The sequence below is a fragment of the Venturia canescens genome, chromosome 7 (assembly GCF_019457755.1).
Source record: "Venturia canescens isolate UGA chromosome 7, ASM1945775v1, whole genome shotgun sequence".
Lineage (NCBI taxonomy): Eukaryota > Metazoa > Arthropoda > Insecta > Hymenoptera > Ichneumonidae > Venturia > Venturia canescens.
Genome location: NC_057427.1, coordinates 17111124 through 17136242, shown reverse-complemented (window position 1 = coordinate 17136242; position 25119 = coordinate 17111124). Strand labels below are relative to the sequence as shown.

Genomic DNA, 25119 nt, shown 5'->3' with positions numbered 1-25119 from the left:
GGAGCTTCTTCCTTGTTCTTGGAGCATCTTCGACTGGTCTCCCTTACCCAATATTTTTTCGTGGACACAAAACCTTTCTTTATGCATTCATCTGTAGATTTTATAAAAAAAATTCAAAATAACGATTGCTGATTTTCATAGTTTTTCTACTGATTAATACGATTTGACATTTTATTTTATTTTTTCGCATTCTGACATATTTTTCCGTAATTTTTTTGGACATCAAGAAAATCACATACATAACACGATCTATTTTCGAAGCTACCTAGCTGATTCGGTTAGCCATATGTCAGGTCAACTAATTTTGTTCAATCTTTTAACACGAAAATAATAGTGCTACGTTTGCAAAATGAAGAAAAATAAATGTTTCTGCTGGTGCTGGTCGTGGAAATAATTGTACAATTGGTTGTAAAAATACGCCGCAACGATTGGGACATAACGGTTGAAGGAAAAAGTTTAGGCCGTTATTCTCTCCGTTGTTTCATCCCCTCTCCATTTCGAAGCTTATCACTCGGCGGGGGTAAGTTGGCTTGCCAGTTTCTGAGCTTTAGACACATCAGTAGCATCGCGTTCCTCCACCGTAACGGTTAGGTGTGGTTACAGTTTGTTTGAAGAATTTTACAAATGTAGCCCTTATTTCTTCAGTATATTATCGATCTATTATGAAGATTAACGTTTCGATTGATCGTGAGTATATGGGGAAAAAATCAATTCTCAAAACAATGAGCTGAAGTTATGTAGTGACTTTGAAACTTACGCGCCAAAACACTACCTCATGCAAAATTCAATGACGTATGAAAAGAGAATATTATTTTTAATGTTCGTTTAGTGCAAAACTTAAAGTGTCGGTAGAAAATCCGTATTGTTTTAATATTCGCTTCAATAATATATCATGAAATGATGATCGATTATCTGAAACGTCGAAATGAAAATAGCGAAATGAAGTCTCAACAGAGTTTCATTGTTTTTTTGATAAATATATTCGATTTCTCAAACAAAATGAATAAAATAGGACAAATTTAATATTGTTTAACTGGTCGATTGCTAACCATAATAAACAGATTCATTATAACCATAATGAAATCCTTGATATGTTCTAACATGAAAAATTCGGTGGTGAGCGTCTTTCAAATTTACTTAAAGTTACGTGCAGAAATTTTCGAGTTGTGATGTCTGTTGTGTTAAATGTATTTATTTTCATGCGCTTGATTGTCGATTTGGCAAAAACCAGCGATCTCCTGCTGTTACGTGGGTAACTCGTAACTCCTACGCTCGCAAAAACAGGGTTTATATCCAGAACATCAGACGTAGCACGTTCAGTATACGTGTGTAAATATTGAGGTAGTCCTTTTTCAGGGATTCTTTTCAGGGTTGAGCATGCAGGAAAAGTTTTTAAAGTGCGATGAAATAGAAGTGTGAGTCATCAAGTTTCTTCGCCAACTTTGAGTTTTGCCATGAAAGAAGTCAATCACACCATTTTCCTTGAGTTCGATTTCTTTGAGTCTATGGGGAAATTTAAAACTCGATATGATTTGGTTCAAAGCATCGCATACGTTTTACAGAAAGTTAAATATATATTGTTACCCCAGTACATTGAAACTTTCTGTTTGATGTTGATGCTGAGCAACGCTTACGCGGGGTAAGCTAATCACACCATTGATCTCACTATATCGAAATTTCTGCAATTTTTCGTCCATCAATAATATCAATTCAAGTACGCTGAATGAAATTATTCTAAGAAACGTTTAAATCCAAAAAAAAATCACAATAAAAGTAAAGTCATTTGTTACTCTATGTTGACAGAGACTTATAAGAAAATCGATTCTTCTCAAACTTTAAAGATTCTCTGATATTATTTACAACGTTCAATGTCGATTGGGTCGGTACAAATTATGTTTAAAAATGTGTTAAAAGTATTTGTCCGGCTCATCACTTTTCATTCAAATAAAAATTGAACAAGACATTGAATGAGGTGTCAATTTGATGGAACTAGCATTAATGCTGGCGCTACGCTCTGCCTTTAATTAAAACATTTATAGATGTTTCAATAGATTAACAAATGTCAAAATAAGAAATAACTTTCCCTTTGATGTGATTTTTTTTGGATTTAAACGCTTTTTAGAATACTTTCAAAATGTTAAAATTTGGAATGACTAATAAAATCCTTGTCCTCCGATTGATATCACAAATTTTAGTGCTGCAGGTAACTCAAATAGTAACTTTTAAATTCATTAGAATTTTCTCAAGTTTCTGATGTTTCCCGTAAGAATGAATGTTCCGAATTGTCATTAAATACTTGGTCTAGAATTGATATCATAAATTTTAATGATACACATAACTTAGATGGATTTTTTTTTTTAATTGATTCAGTTGATAGAATAAGATAAGAACAATGGGGTATCGGTTTCCTAAATATTCTCAATTGCAATTTTTCGGTTTTATATTTCTCACGTTTTATTTGATTTTTTTGACACTTCAAAAAATAATTACAGATTAGTATTTTTTTAAATATGTTCGTTCAGGATTTGTGATTTTTTTTCGAATTGTTGTGTTGAAATTATTCACAGTAGATTTCATAATTCTTTTTTATGGAAGTCTTTTACATATTAAAAATTGCAGGATTTCTGCGCTTTGAATCACTTGATTTCAATTTTCAGAAATGTTAAAAAACGTGATAAAACTATCGGGCTTAGAATAATGAAATTCCTCTAAGAAAAAATATGAATAATTCGAAAAAACGTATAAGGAAAAATAAGCCAACGATAAGACTAGTCTCAAAAATCGTAAAATCAATTTAAAAAAAAATATATTTCAAAGAATTTTTTGGAAAAAATAAAAAATGGCATTCACCTTTAAAAAATATGATTTGTACTTTAGAAACAAAAAAAAAACGTTGACGTCGTTAATTAAAAATGTTTAAGTGAAAGTGCTCTTCAAAACAAAAAGAATGATATGGTGATATTTGTTGATATCTCAATTGGTTTAGGAATTATCAGGTTTTCAAAATTTCCCAAATCCATATTTTTTCGAAAATTATAACCCTCAACACAGAAGAGATAAAAATCTAAAAATTACTGTGGATACTCCTTTCATGGGGTACTATTTTATAAAAAAAAACTGAGGAAAATTAAAAATGATTGGGGTCACGGCCTAGGTGAAATGGCGTGGAATGCCTCATATATTATTAAAGCTCGGGATATCAATATGGAAAATGAAAAGATTTCTAACAGAAGTGAACCGATTGCAAATCTAGAAAACTTATTGATGATTCAAGAAAGAAACTTTTGAAGTTTCTTGAAATGGGAAGAATATAAAGACGACAGTTGTGACCATGGGGGATTTCCGGAGCATTATCGGGCGGTCGCATGTAAACTAATATCGCTATTGAGTTTGGAAAAATAAGCTTTCGACGAATTAATAAATAAATTCCAAATGCTTTTCTCTGACAAGCCTAGGTTTGTAAAGGGCTACGAGCACGTGTAAAATTCATACATAAACACCCACAGATCAAGCACTCATACCCTATACCGTTACCAGTCCGAGAAGCAACAAAAGATGCAATAGAACAAACGCTAGTTACCGGCACTATCAAGCGAGCGGCGAGCTTGTATTGCAATCCGTTACAGATAGTGATAAAAGTAGGCGGCACCGTAGTACAAGTCTGTCTTTATGCGAGGTTTTTAAGGTAATGCATCAGTCGGTAACACGCATTGAAATTTCAAAAGCTGATTTCTCACCGTTCAACTGATGGTGTTGAAATTTGAACTGTGAATATAGTATGTGGAACCATTGGGCTGACATGAGGGTTTTTAAAAATTTCAATTATTTTTGGATTTCGTATTACCATCCGAGTAATTATAGAATAACTCGGTAAATATCTATCAAAATGCAATTTGGCGAATGTCACCTAAACGGCAATAAAAAAAACATACATTTTGAGCTTTGTTGCATCAAAATCAATCATGAAATTAAAGGAAAAAAAGCTTTTAAAAATTTATTGGAAAAAATAATCGAAATTAGTTTATCGAAATGTGTGCGACCATAAGTTTTTGAAAAGACAAACGAAGAGGCAAACGAAGAAGAAAGTGACGTTTAATATAAGTCATGGATTTGACGGAAAGTCTCCTTGTGCTATGATTTGATAGAAAAAGTGTAATGCTATGGAATAAAACAAAAAATATGCAAAGGAATGTGCTCGATGACAAAATGTACGTCGATGGACACGTCACAGCCCTGGAATTTGGTGTATTTCGTGCACCTCGGACAAATTAATCGTCAGTGCGAGCGTGTGAACCGAGAAAAAGGTAACGTGTGAAAAAAAGCGGACGAAGATGCGAAATTCAAAATAATCTTGGTAAATATTTTTTTATTTTTCATTGTGATTGCTTATCGGTGACCACCGCTTTTTCAAGTGAGAATCCAGCGGTTTTCACTGCTGGAGAGTTCAATTCACATAGAACTACTCATCGATTAGAATCGTTGGAGACATTTGGAAAGAACTAACGTTCTCCTGGATAAACAATATGAATTATTTATGAGTTTCTACCGCTTTTTCAAGCGAAAACCCAGTAGTTTTTACTGCTGGAGTGTTCAATTCACGTTGCACAATCCACCCATGAAAAGCCTCGTTGGAGATCTACGGAACGACAATCGTTCTCCCGGATAAACAATATGAATTTTTTATTCTATTTTGTCGCTTTTTTAAGTGAAAAATCCAGCAATCGATCTTTACTGCTCATCCATCGATTTCTTTGTATTCGCTTAGTGCGTAACGTTGAAACCCGATGGAAGACTTGCGTTGTGACATCTGTCGGTAGTCTGCAGTAGCTCCTTTCGAGTTCTGCAATACCGACATGAGAGGGAAGGGTGGAGTCTGTCATCGTGTGATCCATCATCTTAAACCTAATTATTCAAATTCAAAATTCAATCATATCAATCTACACTGGTTTTTTTCTGGTTCAAGTGCTCATTAAGAAGAGTTAATTTTTTTAAACCCAAAAATTTTTATAGATTACTACTGATAACATGTTTTCATCAAACTATGAGATGGGTTTCTTAAAATATCCTATGACGTTTAGTTTTGGAGATAATTCGGAATCACGATACGATATTTGTGGTAATTTAGCTGTTATAACATGTTCGTGATGCAAAAGACTTTTGTGTCTCAAACATTTCTTTGAGGAGCATCATTATTGAAATTAATACATTCCATATTACGAAGGTGAAAAAACTGATAAGTGCATGGGAGGGTTTTCTATTTTGCTTGTCATGAGTACTATAGACATCTTAATAACTATAATACAGAGCTTCGAGTAAATGAAATGAAGATATATACATTGAATAAGGTGTTATAGAAAATGAAAAAAATCATCTGATTCGCTCGTACTACAATGAATGCACAAAATCAAACTAGCAGTAAATAATTTATGAGTATTTTATGGCATAGACAGAATGTCATACCTGAATATACTAAACGTATTTGTACATGTAAACATTTTTTGTTTGACAAATTGTCTAATCTTGTTTTATTTTCAGGTAAAATAAAAACTTATTCAACGGTAAGGTCAAGAGAAATGTACAAAATAACACGTTATTTTAATAAAAATAAAATGAATAAAAATATCTATACAAATTTCGATTACATATTATTGCAAACCACTGAAAAATAAATAAATTTGCAATTTAAACTTTTGCCGTATCTAATGTAGTTTTGAAGATATAAGTGAACAATGAGAAAACCACCGGTTTCTAGAAATTAATTTCACCCCTTGTATATGCGAGGGGGCAGGAAATCTTTTGTGAGGCTTTATACTTTGATGTGAACTACAAAATTCAATTTTTCCGACCCAGGTTGTGGGGGTACAGTAAGGTGACCTTCCTTGTTATAGTTATAAATTGTACATTTTCGTAGATATTGTATCTAGGGTCTACCCGTTAACAGACAAAATCGATTCATACGATTATATGGTTTTGGAATGTGCGGTTTCCATGATTCATTCATGAAAATGTTAGTTTATCAATGAGTATCAATTGTCCGATAATAAACTCCAATTTTCTTGGCAAAATTTCGGGATGATACATTTTTGTCAGATGGTTTAAAGTGTTGGGAATAATAAAATGGTGGAGTTAGAATGATCCAATCAATGCATTATTCGATTGATACCACAAGATTTTAACGGACTTCTTATTTACGAAACTCGACGAAAAGCTCAAATTATTCAAGCGTACACATACAATATGCGATTTGTAGAGATAGGTCCGTGAAGCAACTTCAGCGACGAATCTAATAACTTTTACTTTCAATGAGCCAGAGTTTGAGGGCAAAACGACTAAAAAGAAATATAAACTGAAATTTGCTTCGAATTTTTCTACTAAATTATAATATATAAACTGCAAAGAGTTGAATAGAATCACTGAGGGCTTCGATAAAGTCGTTAAAATATCGTTATTTTTAAAAATGATACATTTTCTTCTAAATTTCCCTTCGAATCAAAGCAATGTAAAGCCAGAAAAAAGTCCGCCTTTTTTAATTTACTTATCGAAATCTTGTATTTTCAGAGTGAACAGGAATAAATTCATACGTTAAGACAACGAATAAACAAAACCATTGCAACGGAAAAAAGCTTTACATTTCGATATTTCGAAATTTTTTTCTTTAAGAAAGGGGGAATAGTAATTCACTAATTCATCGAATTTCAAGACACTTTTTCATTCATTCACAATAATATATCTTGTATATTACAGAAAAATTCGTTTCCATTTTTTCTATAATGAATTCAATTAAGTTAAAATCTCTAGGAGGTCACTTTCTCAATTCCCTCTGTATGTATACATGTGATCCATCAGATCTAGAAGAGTCCTGATTTTTATTTGAATGAGCAATTTGAATGAAAAGTGATGGGCCGGACAAGTACTTTTAGCACATATTTAAACATCATTTGTACCGATACGAAATTAACGTCGAATATTGTGAATACCAGGGGACCCCAATTTTTTTTTTGCATTTGAAAAATTGTCGATTATATACTAATAAAATACTCATTCTCCGATTGATGTTATAAATATTAGTGCTGCACATAACTCAGATGGTAACTTTTTTGATTAACTAGAACTTTCTCAAGTTTCGGATGCTTTCCGTAGGAATGAATTTCTCACGTTCTATTTGAATTTTTTTTTTCCTTTGCAATATATTTTCGGATTTGTATTTTTTTAAATATAATGTTTTTTCATGGTTTGTAAAAGCTTTTCTTAATTGTTTAGTTGAAAATATTTACAGTTGGTTTCGTAATTTTTTTTACATACCATTATGTTTTGAATTTTTTTCATTTGTCATCCGATATACTCGTCACTTTTGCATTTATTTGACAACGTTTTGTTTATTTCGATTGATTACAACTGTACTGAAAACTCCGTAAAACAGCCTCAAAAAAAAATCAGAAACACTACATCATACATTTTTCAATATCAGAGCACTCGGAGTTGTGTGATCTTCGGCAGGCTGTGGAGAGTGATGGAAGTTCGGACCAAAAAATTCCTCGAAGCGGGTCGTTCTGGATATAAAGTACTACTTTCGCCTAAATTTTTGTAAACATCGGAGTTGATAGAAATCCGTGGTGCACGGTCAATGTTAGCGTTTTTTTCGTGAAATTTCGAAAAAGACCAACTTTGGAATGATATTTCTCTAGGCTTTCTTCACGTGATCCAAATTTTCCTCATGACTCGCTTGAAAGGTGTGAAAAACGAAAAAAATGAGCCATATTAGAAGTTAATTAAGCTAGAAATAAGCCTGTAGCATCAATTTGAAAAAGGTCATTTTATTGAAATTTTTAATTCATTTAACGTGATCACAATGAAAGGCCTCTTGATCTGGATGACTGGACCCCGTTTTTCTATAATCTAGATGGTATACTAAAGGAAATGGAACCAGTATTATTTGACTTGAACGTAAAGTTTTTGTGAACGATCATCTTAAAAAGAGGCAAAAAATAGTCATTTTTTGATATCTATAAGGCTCGTTCTCGTGACCTTGAGCACTTAGAGACTTGAAATTTGATATTTGGGGATAGTTTTTGAGGTACTTCGAAGTACCCAAGTTTGAGAAAAATCGAAAGACCCCTCCCGAGAAATTGGGCGAAATTCAATGGATCTACTCATTTATATAATATATATTTTATTTATTAATATTAATTAATAATAAAATATTATAATAAATATTTTCTTATAATTAATATATGATATAATATACATTTTCGGTGCATGTGTGGTGAAAAATAGTTCTAGAGTCGCGATAGCGACTTGAGACAAGTACATTTACAAATCTATAGTAAGATGAAGACGAGTCGCTAATAGAGTCTTTACCGCAAGTAGAGTGTTTTTGAACGGTTTTCGAAAATTGTGTCACCGATATTTAATAAATTACAGCGTTTTCAAAGATGTTATTGGTACACATATTCTTTATTTATTTTTTCTCTTTCGATCGTGAGTAATTAGAACTCTGTAGCTTAATGCGTATAAGGACCATATCAATTTCATTTTTCAATATCGTTGAAAAAAGGTGGCATTTTTCGCACACATTTTCTGACGTTCAACAGTTGCTGTCTAGTGACACTAGTTGTATCTAGAAATTCTGGTAATATGAGAGATTGTGCTTATTGATGTGACAACCTATACCATACTTCATACATATACAAAACAGAGACAGCTGTGCTTGAATATATAAGGTTATAAAGATCGCGGGTGATTAATTTGTTTTCGGTTCTTGTTCGTTAGTATGGATATATTCATTTAAGAAAGATCGGGATTTCTTGTTATGTTTTTTGAGTTAATATTGACGGTTTTGACATTATTAGGCATCGAGATTTTTTTGAAACTTCAGAATTTGGAACAGCTGTATAAGTGCGAATATTAAAGAAAAATTTCACTCCCAAAGATGTTAATGGAGTACACGATTAACTACCATCTGCTAGCTTATTCGACAATTTTTTGGATTGACTACTATCCGCTAGATAAGTTTGGACAAAATTTCGAACTGTCCCCAATTTTACTCAATGGACCAGTCTTCAAGGTAAGTTATAAAAAATCACGGTCAAACCGTTTTCGTTTTATACAAGTATGTTGAGAACAGGTACTTCTTCATGGATTTTGGCAGATGATGCTAAAATTGAAAAAAGAAGTTGGCCGAGGAATGCTAAAAATAGTTACGTTTTTTTTTTAAACAAACTAAAAATAAGATTTTTTACCAAGCAACTATTTCATGAGCAAATTATTTTAGACTACATATTGTCATACTTTGCTATAACACGGGGAAAAATACTGATCGTTTTGCATCATCCGAGTACTCACACAACTTAATATTGCCATACTTTGCTATAATACGGGGAAAAATGCCGATCGCTTGGTATCATCCGAGTACTTACATAATAAATTGACATGTTTAATACATGAGCTATGAATTCCATACAAAAAGTCGACAAATCCCCGTCAAAAAACAGCAAAAATGCTGTAAAAAAAGTGAGACAAGTACATTTACTTCCCCCGAAAGTAGCCTCACAAAAAGTTGTTAAATAAATGAAACCTATGAAAAGCATCAATGGCCAAATACATCCCCGAAAGTAGCCTCCCAAAAAGTTATTAAATAATTCCCCGAAAGTAGCCCCACAAAAAGTTGTTAAATGAATGAAACCGATGAATAAAAAGAATCAATAATCAAATACATTAAACTTATTAACCTTGAATGAATATTTTTTAAATTAGTTGAAAGTACATTTTTTTGTTTTTTTTTGTGATTTGTTGTGTTCTACACAAAAAAATCCGATAAAAATAAAAGTTAAAAACAATTATAAAAAAAAATTTGATTGAAGGAAAAAGAATAATTGAAACAAAAAATTAAATTGAAAAAAAATTTGACTGAGAAAAAATTGAAAAGAAAAAAAATTGCAAAATGAAAAAAACTACAAACTCGCCAAGTACTTCGGTCAATTTTTTTCTTTTCAATTTTTTCTCAGTCAATTTTTTTTTCCTTCGATCAAATTGTTATTTTTCAATCAAATTTTTTTTATAATTGTTTTTAACTTTTATTTTTATCGGATTTTTTGTGTAGAACACAAAAAAATGTACCTTCAGTTAATTTAAAAAATATTCATTCAAGGTTAATAAGTTTAATGTATTTGATTATTGAGGCTTTTTATTCATCGGATTCATTCATTTAACAACTTTTTGTTAGGCTACTTTAAGGGGAAGTAAAACCCCATGTGACACTCGTGTAGTTCAAAACACAAAGGCACGATGATTTATAAGAAGTTGTTCGATCTATTCTCTCGAAACTTGCTTCAAATGGGCAATTCATTACTGAAGGTTATAAAAAAAAAACCATTCCAAACGTAATGAATAAAAAAAATGAATCTTCTAAATCTTGGTAATGTATGAAAAACGTTTGATTCAAAGGAACAAAACGTTGTCAAATAAATGCAAAAGTGACGAGTACATCGGATGACGAACGAAAAAAATTCGAAACATAATGGTGTGTAAAAAAAATTACGAAACCAACTATAAATAATTTCAACAAAACAATTAAGAAAAGCTTTCACGAATCATGAAAAAACATTATATTCAAAAAAATACAAATCCATAAATATATTGTAAAGGAAAAAAAAAATTCAAATAGAACGTGAGAAATTCATTCCTACGGGAAGCATCCGGAACTTGAGAAAGTTCTAGTTAATCAAAAAAGTTACCATCTGAGTTATGTGCAGCACTAAAATTTATAAGATCAATCGAAGAATGAGTATTTTATTAGTATATAATACAGAATTTTTCACAATATGAAATTGTTCTGAGAAGCGTTCAAATCCAAAAAAAATCAGGATCCTCTGGTATTCACAATATTCGATGTCGATTTCGTATCGGTACAAATGATGGTTAAATATGTGCTAAAAGTACTTGTCCGGCCCATCACTTTTCATTCAAATAAAAATCAGGACTCTTCTAGATCTGATGGATCACATGTATACATACAGAGGGAATTGAGAAAATGACCTCCTAGAGATTTTAACTTAATTGAATTCATTATAGAAAAAATGGAAACGAATTTTTCTGTAATATACAAGATATATTATTGTGAATGAATGAAAAAGTGTCTTGAAATTCGATGAAAAGTGATTCCCTAGTGAATTACTATTCCCCCTTTCTTAAAGAAAAAAATTTTGAAATATCGAAATGTAAAGCTTTTTTCCGTTGCAATGGTTCTGTTTATTCGTTGTCTTAATTGTTGCGAAGAGATAGTTGCCGCCGAGCATATGTGGGATGATGTCCAAATTCAAGTGGGCGTGTAACGCCAGCGTTAATGCTAGTTTCATAAAAATAACGCATGAATTAACGTCTAGTTTGATTTTTATTTGAATGAAAAGCGATGAGCCGGACAAGTACTTTTAGCACATATTTAAGGATGATGAAGCGGTCCAGTTGAATCAAATAACGGTTTACGAAATAATTTTTTCCAAAGTCCCGCAAAATTGATTATGAGGTACAAATGGATGCTTTAGATGATATTGCTCTAAAAAATACGTATATAGTTTATGTGTGAATTTATTGTTTTTAATATTTTCATTAAACGAAAAAGAATTTTTTTTTCGTCACCAACTTTAAAAAGTCTAATATTCACGAATGTTATTGTGGAAACAACTGTTCCAGTGAACATTTTATGTAATTTAAAATGATCTTCAGAGAGTCATTTATAATAATATCTATTACTATTCGTGTCACGGAATTATTTATTGTGTCTTTTTATTAATATTAAATACTGCCAAGACAAGACAACATCGCAAATTTTGAGGTTGGCAGCACTGCTTGCTTCCGATTTGGAGTGCGTACAGCATATTGAATTCTCAACGTAAACAAACATGTCGGTGCTGGACGACCGTCCACGTGATAAATCCGGAAAGTTTACAACCAAAAAGAAACTACAATGGAAAGAAAATATTGTGATCGCAAATAAGAGAAGAAAAATTATAAGTGAGCGTGCAAACGATTTAATTGCTGACGGTCGTCGTATAGTGGAAATAAAGAGGTTAGCTGAAGATATGTGGTGTTCGACGTGTGATGCTCCGCTTTCGTTTCGATATATTGAGGACGAAAAAATAATCGGGTTAGCTAGCATCTTTTATGTGAGTATGAACAGTATTTTTTCAACGTTGAATATCCCCATAGTTAGTAGCACGTTAGTCAAACGGAATCAACGTCATGTTGATAAAGCCTTGGAGGAACTGGCACACGAAACGTGTAGGGAAGCAGTTAAACTTGAAAGGAAACTGACTCAAACCACCACGTTGTAAGACAATTCTATTATTAATGGAAATTTTTTTAAATTTATATTACTCATTGTCTGGAAAAATCGTTCTGTACAACGGCTGTGCAAAAACTTTTCATATATTGTAACGTAACGCTTTTGCCGACCTGGCCTGAACGCCGCCACGCGTCGGTTCGAGCCACCTTAATTTTAAAAGGAGCAGATATGAAAAAAACGTGAGAACGCGGAATTTCGATTTTGAAGAATTTAACAATTCCGATTTATTCAATTTTGATTGATTTTACAGGATCGTTGGTTTTTTTTATTTATTATTGTGATTGTGTTCGCCAATTAGGGGAAATTCGATTGCGCTCACCGTTTTCGAATGGATCAATTTTTAATTTACGCGTTTTTCGCTCGCTTTTAAAAATAGTAGTTTCGATAATTCAAAAGTGTTTCGATTTTATACAATAAAAGAAATTTATTAATTTGACGCAATATAACCTCAAATTTGTACCGCGGCCTTTTGAATTATTTAAAATTTACAAGATTTACAAAATTTACAGGAATCTCGGTTTTGTTTGATTCGAACTCGATTAATTTCAATTTTGAATTTAAAAAGAGAATTTACAGAATTTACAGATTTACAAATTAATTTACAAACAAAATCATCCCTGATTCTGGCAACGTTAAAGAAGAACAAAAAAAATGTAGGTTAGGTTTAGAATGCGGACCCCAGACTACGGGATCGATACATCGCCGAGTCTCACCAATATCCTGAGCATTCGCGAGGTTAGGTAATTGATTGTCCACGGACCACGGGATGAGAACGTCGCCGAACCCCTCTAATGTCCCGTGCAACAACAATTCGGAAAATTTTTATAGGTTAGGTGTGGATCCTGGACTACGGGATCGATACGTCGCCGAGTCTCACCAATATCCCAGGCATCCAAAGAAAATAGGATAGGTTTTATAGGTTAGGGTTGCTAGTATCAGGGAGAATAGTTGAGGTCACCCTTTTTGTTCCGAGTCAGAATTTTGAGAAAGAACTGCCTCTCGAATGAGTCGCGCAGCGCTTTTTATACCCGTTTCCCCACCATAAAATTATCAAACGACGAATTTTCGGTTTTCGGACCGGTTCTGCGCATTATTTTGTAACGGGCCTCGCTATTGGCTTGCTGCCATGATTCGCGACCTACTGTTGGTGGAGCGGATTAACGTGCGATGCGCGGACTACCGCTTTTTATGTTTTTCAGCTTTCTGTTTTATTGAAATGATAAAAATTTAATAAGAATTGTTATCATTTAATTTTCTGATCCATTTGGCTTCGCTATTTCATTCAACATTATTTGAATTGATTTTATTCGAATCGAAAAAAGTCACGTTCGGGTTCCTATAGCCCTTATTCCCGCGCATGCGTCGTAAATACGCGTCTCGTTTTATTTAAATTTACACAAATTTTATTGAAGGAATAATCTTTCCTTATTTTTCTTCGATTCGTTATAATTTTCCGCATCTTTTGAGCCTATTTACATAATTTGACGAAATCGCGTTTCGTTTTTATTAATAAAACAAAAAATATGATAGTTCGAGTTTTTAATACGCGGCGCCGCTAGTGTCGCGCTCCGCCGCTTGTATCGGGCCTTTGTATTGCTTTCCAGTACGGCCGCCGCCGGCCAGCAGTGACGCGTCTCACCGGTCGTTGTACGCGCTCGGTCATAACATCGCGCCACGTCGCGATGTTTTTCGTGGCTATGTTCGCGTTCGAGTCGATTCGGGTCGTTCAGGAAGATGTTACGTCACAATATATAAATGATAAACCCGTTTTTTGATGTTATTCCATGAAGAAGTCAAACAAGGAGCGTTTTCTTTTGAATCTCTCATGGAACAGTATTAGTGTAGTGACCGGAAAATTTTTCAAATATAATTGCTCCAACAGATAATATCGTATTTGATTGACAATACCGGCATACAACAAATGATCATTAATTTTTTTTTTTTTTAGGTTTCGTAGAATTCATTGGTATATTCAACTACCTGTAGTATCATTTGTGAGTAGTAAATCCAGGATACATTTTGGCACATCAGTACAGCCAGGACCATGAGATTGTCACGTCCCGTGTGTGATTTCAATATACGCGGTTTGTGACGTCGGCCTTCTCCGACAACTGCGCGACTTGACAACGGAGCGTCCTTGAGTGCGACCTCTGTGCGTTGCCTCGTGTTGCCGCGGGCCGGAAGCCCTCGGAATCCGCCCGATCAGCATCGCCTGATCGCGAGTTCCGAGGAACATATCCATGGGGACGACTAAAGTGCTGAGATGCTGAAAACCCCATCACGACGATCGCTTTCGAGCTCTCGTCGCCATGGCGAGGATTTTTGTACATTAGTTCCGTTTGATCTTCACTGACACTCGGTCGTCCACGTGGATAACTCCGTAGGTTAGCAACTCGCGGCGGTTTAGTAAATACATTTATGCCCTCTGGGAAGTCATCTGTAAAATCATGGAAATCAATGGTCGTAAGACTTTAAATCCAAGAAACAAAACGTTGTTAAATAAATGCAGAAGTTGCCGAGTACATCGCACTACGAACAAAAGAATTACAAAAGAAGAAAAATAGGACACAACAAATTACAACCACAAAGAATACAAAGACAAAACATTACAAAAACAAATTGCGACTAAAATAAATTAAGATCATAAAAATTTTAAATAAATTACCCACGGAAAAAAATTATATACCAAAAAATTGAAACAAAAAAAATTTGGCCGTTGTACTTGGCGTTTTTTTTCTAGCTAATATTATCTAATTTACCTGTATCTTATACTCACAAATTCGAAAGTCGAGTAAAACGCCAAGTACAACGGCCAAATTTTTTTTGTTTCAATTTTTTGGTATATAATTTTTTTCCGTGGGTAATTTATTTAAAATTTTTATGATCTTAATTTATTTTAGTCGCAATTTGTTTTTGTAATGTTTTGTCTTTGTATTCTTTGTGGTTGTAATTTGTTGTGTCCTATTTTTCTTCTTTTGTAATTCTTTTGTTCGTAGTGCGATGTACTCGGCAACTTCTGCATTTATTTAACAACGTTTTGTTTCTTGGATTTAAAGTCTTACGACCATTGATTTCCATGATTTTACAGATGACTTCCCAGAGGGCATAAATGTACTTGTCTCTAGTTTTTTTACAGCATTCGTGCTGTGTTGCAGGTTTATTTGACGACTTTTTGTGTACTCGAAATCTGAAATTTTATGGGATACATTGAAAAATTGAAATAATGATCATAAAATTGAAACATCTGATCACCCAATAAAGCAGTTTATATATTCACCTACACCCATCTCTCTCTATATATTTATTTTGACATGCTGAAGCCGAATTCCAAAATACCGTGAAAATAGGTGAAAATTACGAAAAATGGTCGTTGAGCAAAATTTTGTTGACCTAAATCTAGAATGTTTCTCGTGTTTTTCGAAAGTTCTGATAAACAAGGTTTCAGACAATATTTCGGATTTTTCGATTCTCACAAGTGACCCATGAATCTCATTGTCAGTATCCACTTATATATTTGAAGCCCCTGGCTCAAGGAATGTCTTGGTATGAATCAGTTGAGATTTCACACAATCTGGACAAGCGATGAGAATTTTTATTATGAGGTCCAAAAGCTTGGAATATTTCCATGAGGCACCCGAGACTTTGTAAAACCATGTTGACCAATTGATTTTGTTCTTCCGAACAGATGTACCAATATTGCGATCGTAGAAAATCACTCCGTATCGGTTTGAAGTTAAAAGTATTATTAGGAAATTGTGCACCCTTTCCACTGCAAAATCTATCGACGTCAAAAAATCGAATTGAAACTTGAATATTACTTCAGAAATCAATTGACTGTAGAATTTTAATTAAAATTGAACATGACGCTAAACGAGTTTATCAGTTGTGCAGTTTATATTCTGTTTTAGGATGTTTTATCAAAAGGTAATGATTAAAAATGATGAATACAACGTTTTTATCACTCCTTCTTTCGGATTAACAAAATGTTTGCCGGTTCGTTTTCCTGTTTTGCTTTTGAACCAGGCAAATTTCCGGGTCCCTTCCTATTATTGTACCGCGAAACAAGACTCTGCAAGACCGGAAACGAAAAAAAAAAACACGCATTAGTTTTGCTATGGCTGAATTTTCAAAAACCCAAGATTTCGCGGTGTCGAGGACGAAATGAACGGTGGTGTGAAAATAATATGTCAACTCGAGGAAAATACAAGAAATAATTCCCTGTCCGTCGAGTAAAGCTCGAATGACCGAGGAATGACCTTCCACAAGAAAAGCGAGTATAAAGTGTACGTAACAAGTTCTAATACTTTGGGAATCCATGAGCTTGGTTCGTTACGACAAAGTCTCCAAAACTTCTGTGTGAAATGAAAAATACCACCAAGCGGAACCATCTGACATTGCTCTGACTCGATAGCATACCATGAATAAATGACGAATGAGAAATAGTGAAGCTGCGACAAGCCTCTTCCACATTTATCAGCACTGGGGATCAAGGGACGCGGTAGCGGCTCGTATTGTTACAAGATTCTGCAATCGAAAACATGCAATTACTGTTTTACTTTGGAAAAACGTTTATCAGAAAATCTTTTAATCATAAATGACATTTCAAATGATTTGATTCCATCCAATAGTCGTAAGACTTTTAAAAGTTCTCTTTAAATTCAAGTCAATAATGAACATTTTTCTGCTTACTTGACAACCATAAACTACACGGCAGAACACACAGCACAGGCATTATTAATATTTTTTTATAGAAGTATCCAAAAGTCTGAGAATTTCAAAACCATTGTCACCAGCTTGTACGTATGCAATTACAATCGCAAGATCTCTATCATCATTTTCTTTTCAGACCACCAGAAATTTTCTCAATGCGTCGAGCCCTTGACTAGAATTAAACTTTCTTAGTGTTTTTCCATACAATGGGTTTGCTTCTTCGGTAGATATTTTTGTAGTCCTTGATCTTATTCGTCACTCCTATCTTGGGTTATTTTATTTATATTTTTCAATGGAATCTATCCAATTTTTGATAAAATAGCATAATGAAAATGATAATGATCATCTACAAATCTGATAATATTCAATTTTGGAGAGCTGATGAAAATTGTCGCCATGACAAAGATGCAGAGGCATGGATTTATTTATTTATTTAAATCTCCTTTAAAATGTAAAAGGATATTTAAAAACCAATTTCTCGTGAATTATTGAATAAAATGTTTTCCATATGATATAACAAATGAAACGAAAATGGAATGTGTAGGGAATTGAAATCTGAGTATATAATCAAACAAATATCGTAGACGAATATAAATTCTTCATTTGTTATTAAATAAAATGTTTTCCATGAGAATTGAATAAAGAATCAAAAATGTAATGTGTTAAATTGAATTATTGTAAAAATAGATATATTCAACAAATATACCCATCTATAATATTCAATTCAATTCTACACATTTCCGTTTGGATTCAATATTTATATCATACACAATACATTTTATTTGAAAATTTATTCCGAACTAGGGTGCATTCCGTGCGATTAAGCGTGTGAATAGTTTTCTTGTAGCGCTGCAGCGCTACTTTTATTGCAACAGCGTCTTCAAGCCCACCAATCTTGAAGCAGTTCAATAAGAATAAACAGGAGTACAGGGGGATGGCTCCATAGTTTTCGATGTCCAGGTATATTTCTCAAGAGTTTTTGATGTCTAGGTATATTTCTCTACGGCTTTCGATGGCGAGGTCAACGGCTCCATAGTTTTCGATATTTAGGTCGCTGTAGTTTATGGGGTCGAGAACAATCTCTCAATGATTACCATGTTAACACTGTTATTGTCATTGTTTTTCGATGTTTGAGAGGACGTTTCCATGTTTCATTATCTTTTTCATCTCGTATCATGTTTCATTAGGTTCCAGTATCTAGATTGACAGTTTCATGTTTATCAGTGTCCGGTGATATTTATTCACGATATTCTGGGTTCTTGAAATCTCCCCTGTTATTGAAGACCATGGAGTCTTCGATCAGGATATCGATAACCATGATGAAATATATCCAGACATCGCAAACCATTGAGTCATCGACCTCGACATCGAAAGCTACGGGGAAAATACCTAGACATCAAAAACTGTGGAGCCGTCGACCTGGACATCGAAAACTATAGAGCTATCGACCCAAACTTTGAAAACCATGGATCCATCAACCTAGACATCGCAAACCGTAGAGAAACATAGCTAGACATGGAAAATTATGGAACTGTCGACCGGGATAGCGAAAACTATGGAGAACTATACCTGGACATGAAAAACCATGGAGAAATATGCCTAGGCATCGAAAAACATGGAGAAGTATACCTAGACATTAAAAACTATAGCGCCGACGACCTGGATAACGGAAACAGTGGAAAAAAATATACCTAGACATTGAAAACCATGAAGAAATATATTTGGACATCGAAAACTATGGAGGCGCCGACTTAAATCTCGAAAACCTTGCAGTCGTCGACCTAGATATCGAAAACTATGGAGCCGTCGATCTGGACATCAAAAACCATGGAACCGTCGACCTAGATATAAAAAACCATGGAGCCTTCGACCTAGACATCGAAAACCATAGAGCTGTCGACCTACACATCAAAAGCCGTTAAGAAATATACCTAGGGTCGAAATCTATGAAGCCGTCGATGTGAATGGCAACGACTATCATGAATCATACCTAGACATCGAAAACCATGAAGAAATATACCTAGACATCGAAAACTATGGAGAAATATACGTAGACATCGAAGACTATGGACAAATATACCTGGACATCGAAAACCATGAGGAAATATACCTAGACATCGGAAACTACGGACCCATCGACCTAGACATCGAAATTCTTGGAGCCGTCGACCTAGACATTGAGAATCGTGGAGAAATATACTTAGACATCGAAAACCATGGAGAAATATACCTAGACTTCGAAAATCTGGGAGAAATCTATCTAGACATCGAAAACCATGGAGCTGTCGACCTAGACTTCGAAAACCTGGGAGAAATCTATCTAGACATCGAAAACCATGGAGCCGTCGACCTAGAAATCGAAAACTATCAAGCCACCTACGAGAGATGGATTTTGCTTGTGCCCTTGGTGAAAAGGGGTCGAGATCGTTTCTCTACTGCGTATGCACCGACACATCATTCTAACCTCGTACGATGACGCGCGTAATTATTTTTTTCCTGCAAGTTTTGCTCATACAAAAAATAAAGAATGTACGAATGTACATTTGGCGCATTCTTCACTTAAATTCACTCCAATGCTTATCATCAACGATAAACACGAGTAAAAAAAAGCCCAATCCAACGATTTACTCGATAGCATCATACCTACTAAAAGAACATTAAACGATAGCATCACACCGACTAAAAGAACATTAAAAAAAAGATTCGGCCACAATACGTGACTCAGATTTCTTGGTAAAACGAACATGTGGTATCCTTTAATCTCTGAATGATTCGATAACATTTCGTGAAATTGACAGCTTAAATTTTGAATACAACGGGGAACTGTCACTTTCCAAATTTTTGAAGCATGAACAGATTCATGGAAATATATAGGTATACAATTTGTATTATGACACCAGAAAAAAATATATAGATATATAAAATGTATTATGGCACCAGATTTGTCACTAAAGAAAAAACAAATAAACATCAAAAATGTGTGCGAAAAAATGCAACATTTTTTGATGAAATTAAAAAATAAATAATTAATATCTTTTCAATGCGTTAAGCTACAGAGTTCGTAGAGGTCGCGATCGAAAGATAAAAAAAAATAAAAAATACGTCATCTTGCAGGATTCTTTGGAATACTGTAATTATTCAGTTATTAAAGAAATAAATTTTGAGTGTTATCGAAAACAGCTGAAAAACACTCTCGCTCCGGTAAAGACTCTCTGGAAGCGACTCGTCATACATAAATGTACTTGTCTCAGAGTCGCTACCGCGACTCTAGATCCTGAAAGATCGGTGAAACTGCATAGAGGACCCGTAAGCCTAACCTCCGATAACAAACGCGAAGTGAGCAACACACTGCCCCTTGCCTCACAGACGTTCTCTTGTCGAGTCTCTAGTATAAAGCAATCATTTCCAAACTCTCTAAATCTTTTCCTTTTGTAGTGTGAGTGTGAGTGAGACCACGCGTCGATTGTAGCGCGGTTCTGCTAGAGTGACGACGGAAGGATTGTTTCCGTCGGCCGTAACGTAAGTCTTCAAGTGTAAATCTATTTTCGTTCAAAAACCAAATTTCCGTTCTTAATATCAATCTTCGTGTAATAAATCATTTTATGTTCCAACAACTTGTGTTTTAGCCATTTACTCAAACGCTTCAGCGATCCCGTCAATCTTTTCCGGGGCCCGTATGGGACCACATAGGCAATTTCCTTATTTTCAGCACTAATTCGTGTTTCCACAGCTACCATCCATTATTTCAAAGTATATTCAAAGTAGTACCAGCGATCATAAATATTCGAGAAAAAAATCCTGCAGCTTCACTGCAGGTTGGTGGCAGTATAAATTCCTTGTGATTTTACTCCGTAATTTGTCTCTAGCTCAATTTTTGCTTTACCCATTGTTCATCCCCTCTGGACATAACAGATCAACACTGCTCCTCTGAGAACAATGGACATCAATGACTAGTACAGTGTAGATAATGAGTAGATAAAATAATGACTAAAATGTAAATCTTAGTTTGAAAACTAACTAAATAATAACATAATCATTACGATCATCACTAATTGCATGTTGAATAGTAGTACCGTTAGATAATTGGGTTTGGATTACAAAATTCGTGTTATTTCCAATTTTGTGGCTTTTTGTAATTATTTCTAGGGACTCAATGATGAACACATTAAAGAGGGAAGCAGCTATAAATCCAAAGCTGTATCTTTATATATTTTTTTGACAAATTTTTCCAATCATTTTCATAACTGATTATGATAGTGTCTTTTGATTTGACAGCTACAATTTATTCCAATTGGTGTTTGTTTAACCTTTTCTGTTTTCATTTACTGATTTTTTATTTGGTGAATTTTCTGTTTCATTCTATAAAAATAATCTGTAAAGCGTTTGATCTTGTTATTTTTACCAATTTCTTAAATTAGGTGATCAGCAGCCATCATATCAGTCCGAGCAAGATGTAGTACCATTAAAAGTCTCCTGCGATACGGGGTGGCAGAAGAAGGGATCTGGACGATCTTATAACAGTTTAACTGGTAGGACTTATTTTTACAAAAAAATATTTCGTCTCATTATCAATAAGTAGAAAATGAATATGCTATTTCTACGTATTTCAGGACATGACATTGCAGTAGGATCTAAAAACGGCAAAGTGCTCGCTTACGGGACGAAAAATAAGCGATGCATTCGCTGTGAAAAAGAACATAAACCAAGTGATCACGATTGTCGACTAAATCACACAGGGAGTTCGAAATCTATGGAAGGTGCGATTGCTGTGGAAATATTGACCAAAAACCCAATGTTCGTAGAAGAGTGAGTCGTTATTGGTACTCTCATCGGTGATGATGATTCATCGACCATCGCCCAAGTTCGATGCGAATCAGACCATCCAGTTGAAAAAGAGTCAGACAAAAACCATGCAGTCTGCACTCTCAGCAAAAATATGTGGGCGTTGAAGATCCCCGGAAAAGTGATTGAATACATAAAGTATCGCTTTGGCTGCGTACTAATAAAGAATAAGGGCAACGAGGAAGCTGTAAGAAGAGAGATTTTAAATATAGTTCCACACGCCTTCGATGACCATTCCAATTGCTGTCGTTCTTGGTGCGGATTCGTTGACAATCTCGAAAAATACAAGCACAAGATTCTGCCAGACGGAAAAGGTTTGACCGATGTGAACATGAGAGCTTCCCTCACTGCGACTTTGACAAAGTTTGCAGCTAACTCAAAACGTCTTGCTCCCTGTGGTTCGACCCAAGCAAACGAGTCATTCCACAACATATCTCTCAGCAAAACCACTAAACGATGTCATTATGGTGGATCAGAGTCGAATGATTTTCGTGTGGCTTCAGCGGTGTGCCAAAAAAATCACGGAACTTCTTACGTGGTAGAAACCAATACGAAGCTTTCCCTGTCACCGGGTAAATATACAAAAACTCATCGAGAAAAGAAGGACAAAATGCGAATCAGACGAGGCCTTGCTGCTACAACCGTTGAGAAGAAGCGTCGTCGTCGGCAACTACACCGCTTACGTCATTCAAAAAATGTCGTTTCCAAAAATAAAGAAGGAATCACGTACTTATTTGGAAGCGGATTTCATTCATTCGATGATAATAATAACACAGGTCCACAAAATTAAAAAAGTGGTCTGTGCTGGGTGTACGACTAAAATTTTCCGGAGAATTTTTTTCTGCTGAACACGAATCTGAAGTCAAAATTGGGGGTCAGACTGCAAAATAACCTTGTCGCGCCATGACTCGTCAATACAGTCCTCAAAGCCAGAGGCGGCTTTTTCTATGAGAAACAGGTGTAAACAAGGTAAGCGATTTGATGAACTATTTTTTTTGTCGACATAACATGGTGATTGCGATAAACTCTGAAAGAAGCACCTCGCTTAATCTAAAAAACATCAACAAAAAAATTTGAAAAATGTCAATCAGTTTAAAATTACAATCTGAAACTATCTTCTCTCTTGAAATTTTATTGAAAACGCCATCGTTCTCGAGATAAATCGCTACTGTCAGTCGGAACCCGACCAGAAAGATCGAAAAAAAAAATTCCAACCAAAAAATCTAAAATAATTACAGCGAGTTTATTATAAAATGACACAACTTTTTACTCTTTTGACATTTCTTCTGAACACCCAAAGTTTTTGAGATACACAACAATGTTTGAAATTCCTCGTTGTTAGCTAAAATTACGATAACTTTGCTAAAAAAAATCGTACGGCATTAAAAAAAAAATTGAAGCTTTTTCTATCCTCTTCAAAGCTATCATGGAGAAAAGTAGAGGAAAAAATTTCCACCAGATAGGCAGCCTTTTTAAGAAGGCCAAAAATTTGTCGAAAAACAGCGTTGTCCTAAAGCGCGTACCGGCTAAAAAAAATCATAAAAAATATTACGGCGTGGCGAATTGAAGCGTAATTTGTCCTCCTTAAAATCACCTTTGTTAAATTTGATTTCGTTATTTTTTTACTGAGCTATCAATTAAGGGTGTGTAGAAATTTCGACGGGTGAGCCCAAACATTTGGACGGGAGTGTAAATAAGACAGAATAAATAGTAAATAAACATATTTGGGAACTATGGATGGATACTACAGAGAGAGACAAGCTGAAACTGCAAATGATAATAACATATAGAAATAACTATCGGATCGTGATTTTTATCAGTTTTTTTTAGTTTTTCTCGATATTTTGCAGTCTGACCCCCAATTTTGACTTGAGATTCGTGTTCAGCAGGAAAAAATACTACGGAAAATTTTAGTCGTAAACCCAGCACAGACCACTTTTTTAATTTTGTGGACCTGTGTAATGATTTCACTCAACTGAACGAGTCGATTCCAAGCGACAGTCGTTACGTATTTTTTGATGTGGAAATAACGGGGCTTTCGAAATCATGCGAAATTGCCAAGTTTTCCGCCAAGATTGGTGATAAAGAATTTGATGCATATTTAGTGCCTACACTCGGTTTTGCTCCCACTGCATCTCTCGTTATAAGTATAATATACTAATGACGTTTTTCACTAATGATTTTTTGCTACAATAACGTTTCTAGCAAATAATGACTTGATTTTAAAAAATTCTTCAGGTTTAAGCGTTGAAGAAGGAGTGCTGTATCGAAATGGCGTGAAGATGGCTACGAAATCGCGGACTTTGACAATAAAATCGTTTATAGATTTCTTGTCACCTGGACCGGTAATACTCATTGCCCACAACGGGGGACGATTCGATGCTCCTTTACTCATCAAACAAGTACAAATTTTGGAATTGATGGACAATTTTCTCTCTGTAGTCTGCGGATTTTATGATACGCTGCCTCTTTTAAAAAAATTATTACCAGATAGAGTAAAAAGTAAAGGATCTTTCAGTCAAACAGCTTTGGCTGAGGATTTCATTGCAATCGGATCATCAGCCGGTGCTCACAGTAGTATGGTCAACGTGATTACGTTAGAGAATATTGTGAAAATTGTAGGTGTCACTGAAGAAAATCTCCGATCCAATGCCGTGACTGTTAAATCAATAATCACACAGGAAATTAAAGCTGGTATAACCATCGAAAATCTGAAAAAATCACTCCTCGATGGTGGTGAAAACGTGGTGATAATGCTATTGGGGGTTGATGTGAACGGTCGACCTCGGGTAACCAAAAATAAACGCATTCTGCAAAACTTAATAACAGTGTTGAAAAAGTGTCCCTGAAATGCCTACTTCAATAAACGGTTCCGTAACTTAATTATATCATTATATTATAATTGTACGATGTGAGGTAAAACGGTCTAATAAAAAATATATATAAAATTGTTGAATTTCGAAATGAATATAAAAAATAAAGATATGAAATTTATCGCAATGTGAAATGAAAATGTTGTAAGTTATTATATTGTTGATATATAAAATATAAATCCAAAAACCTTACCATCCGCTCTCAGCCTATAAAATACATACGCATGTATTATAAGGCAGGCAAAATAAGGAAGCATCTGATATGTTTAAAGTACATCAGCGACCATTGCGCTGACATTTCAAAGCGTGGAGGTTAAAATTCGCGGCACTGAATATTTTCAGGTTATGGTTACC

The 25119-nt window shown here is 34.5% G+C and overlaps 2 protein-coding genes across 2 annotated transcripts in view; both read left to right on the top strand.

Annotated features, from left to right (window-relative positions):
* Positions 1–606: 606 nt before the first annotated feature.
* The window catches only part of LOC122413124 (neuropeptide CCHamide-1 receptor-like), a 199392-nt gene continuing 174879 nt past the window's right edge, over positions 607–25119 (top strand). The window contains exon 1 of the mRNA XM_043423284.1: positions 607–687. The gene's annotated coding sequence lies outside the window, so the exon portion shown is untranslated. The remainder of the gene's footprint in view (positions 688–25119) is intronic.
* Positions 21987–24741, top strand: LOC122413234 (uncharacterized). The gene is made up of 2 exons (XM_043423438.1): positions 21987–22554; positions 24131–24741. Exons 1-2 carry the CDS (start codon positions 21987–21989, stop codon positions 24739–24741), a joined length of 1179 nt encoding a protein of 392 aa, XP_043279373.1.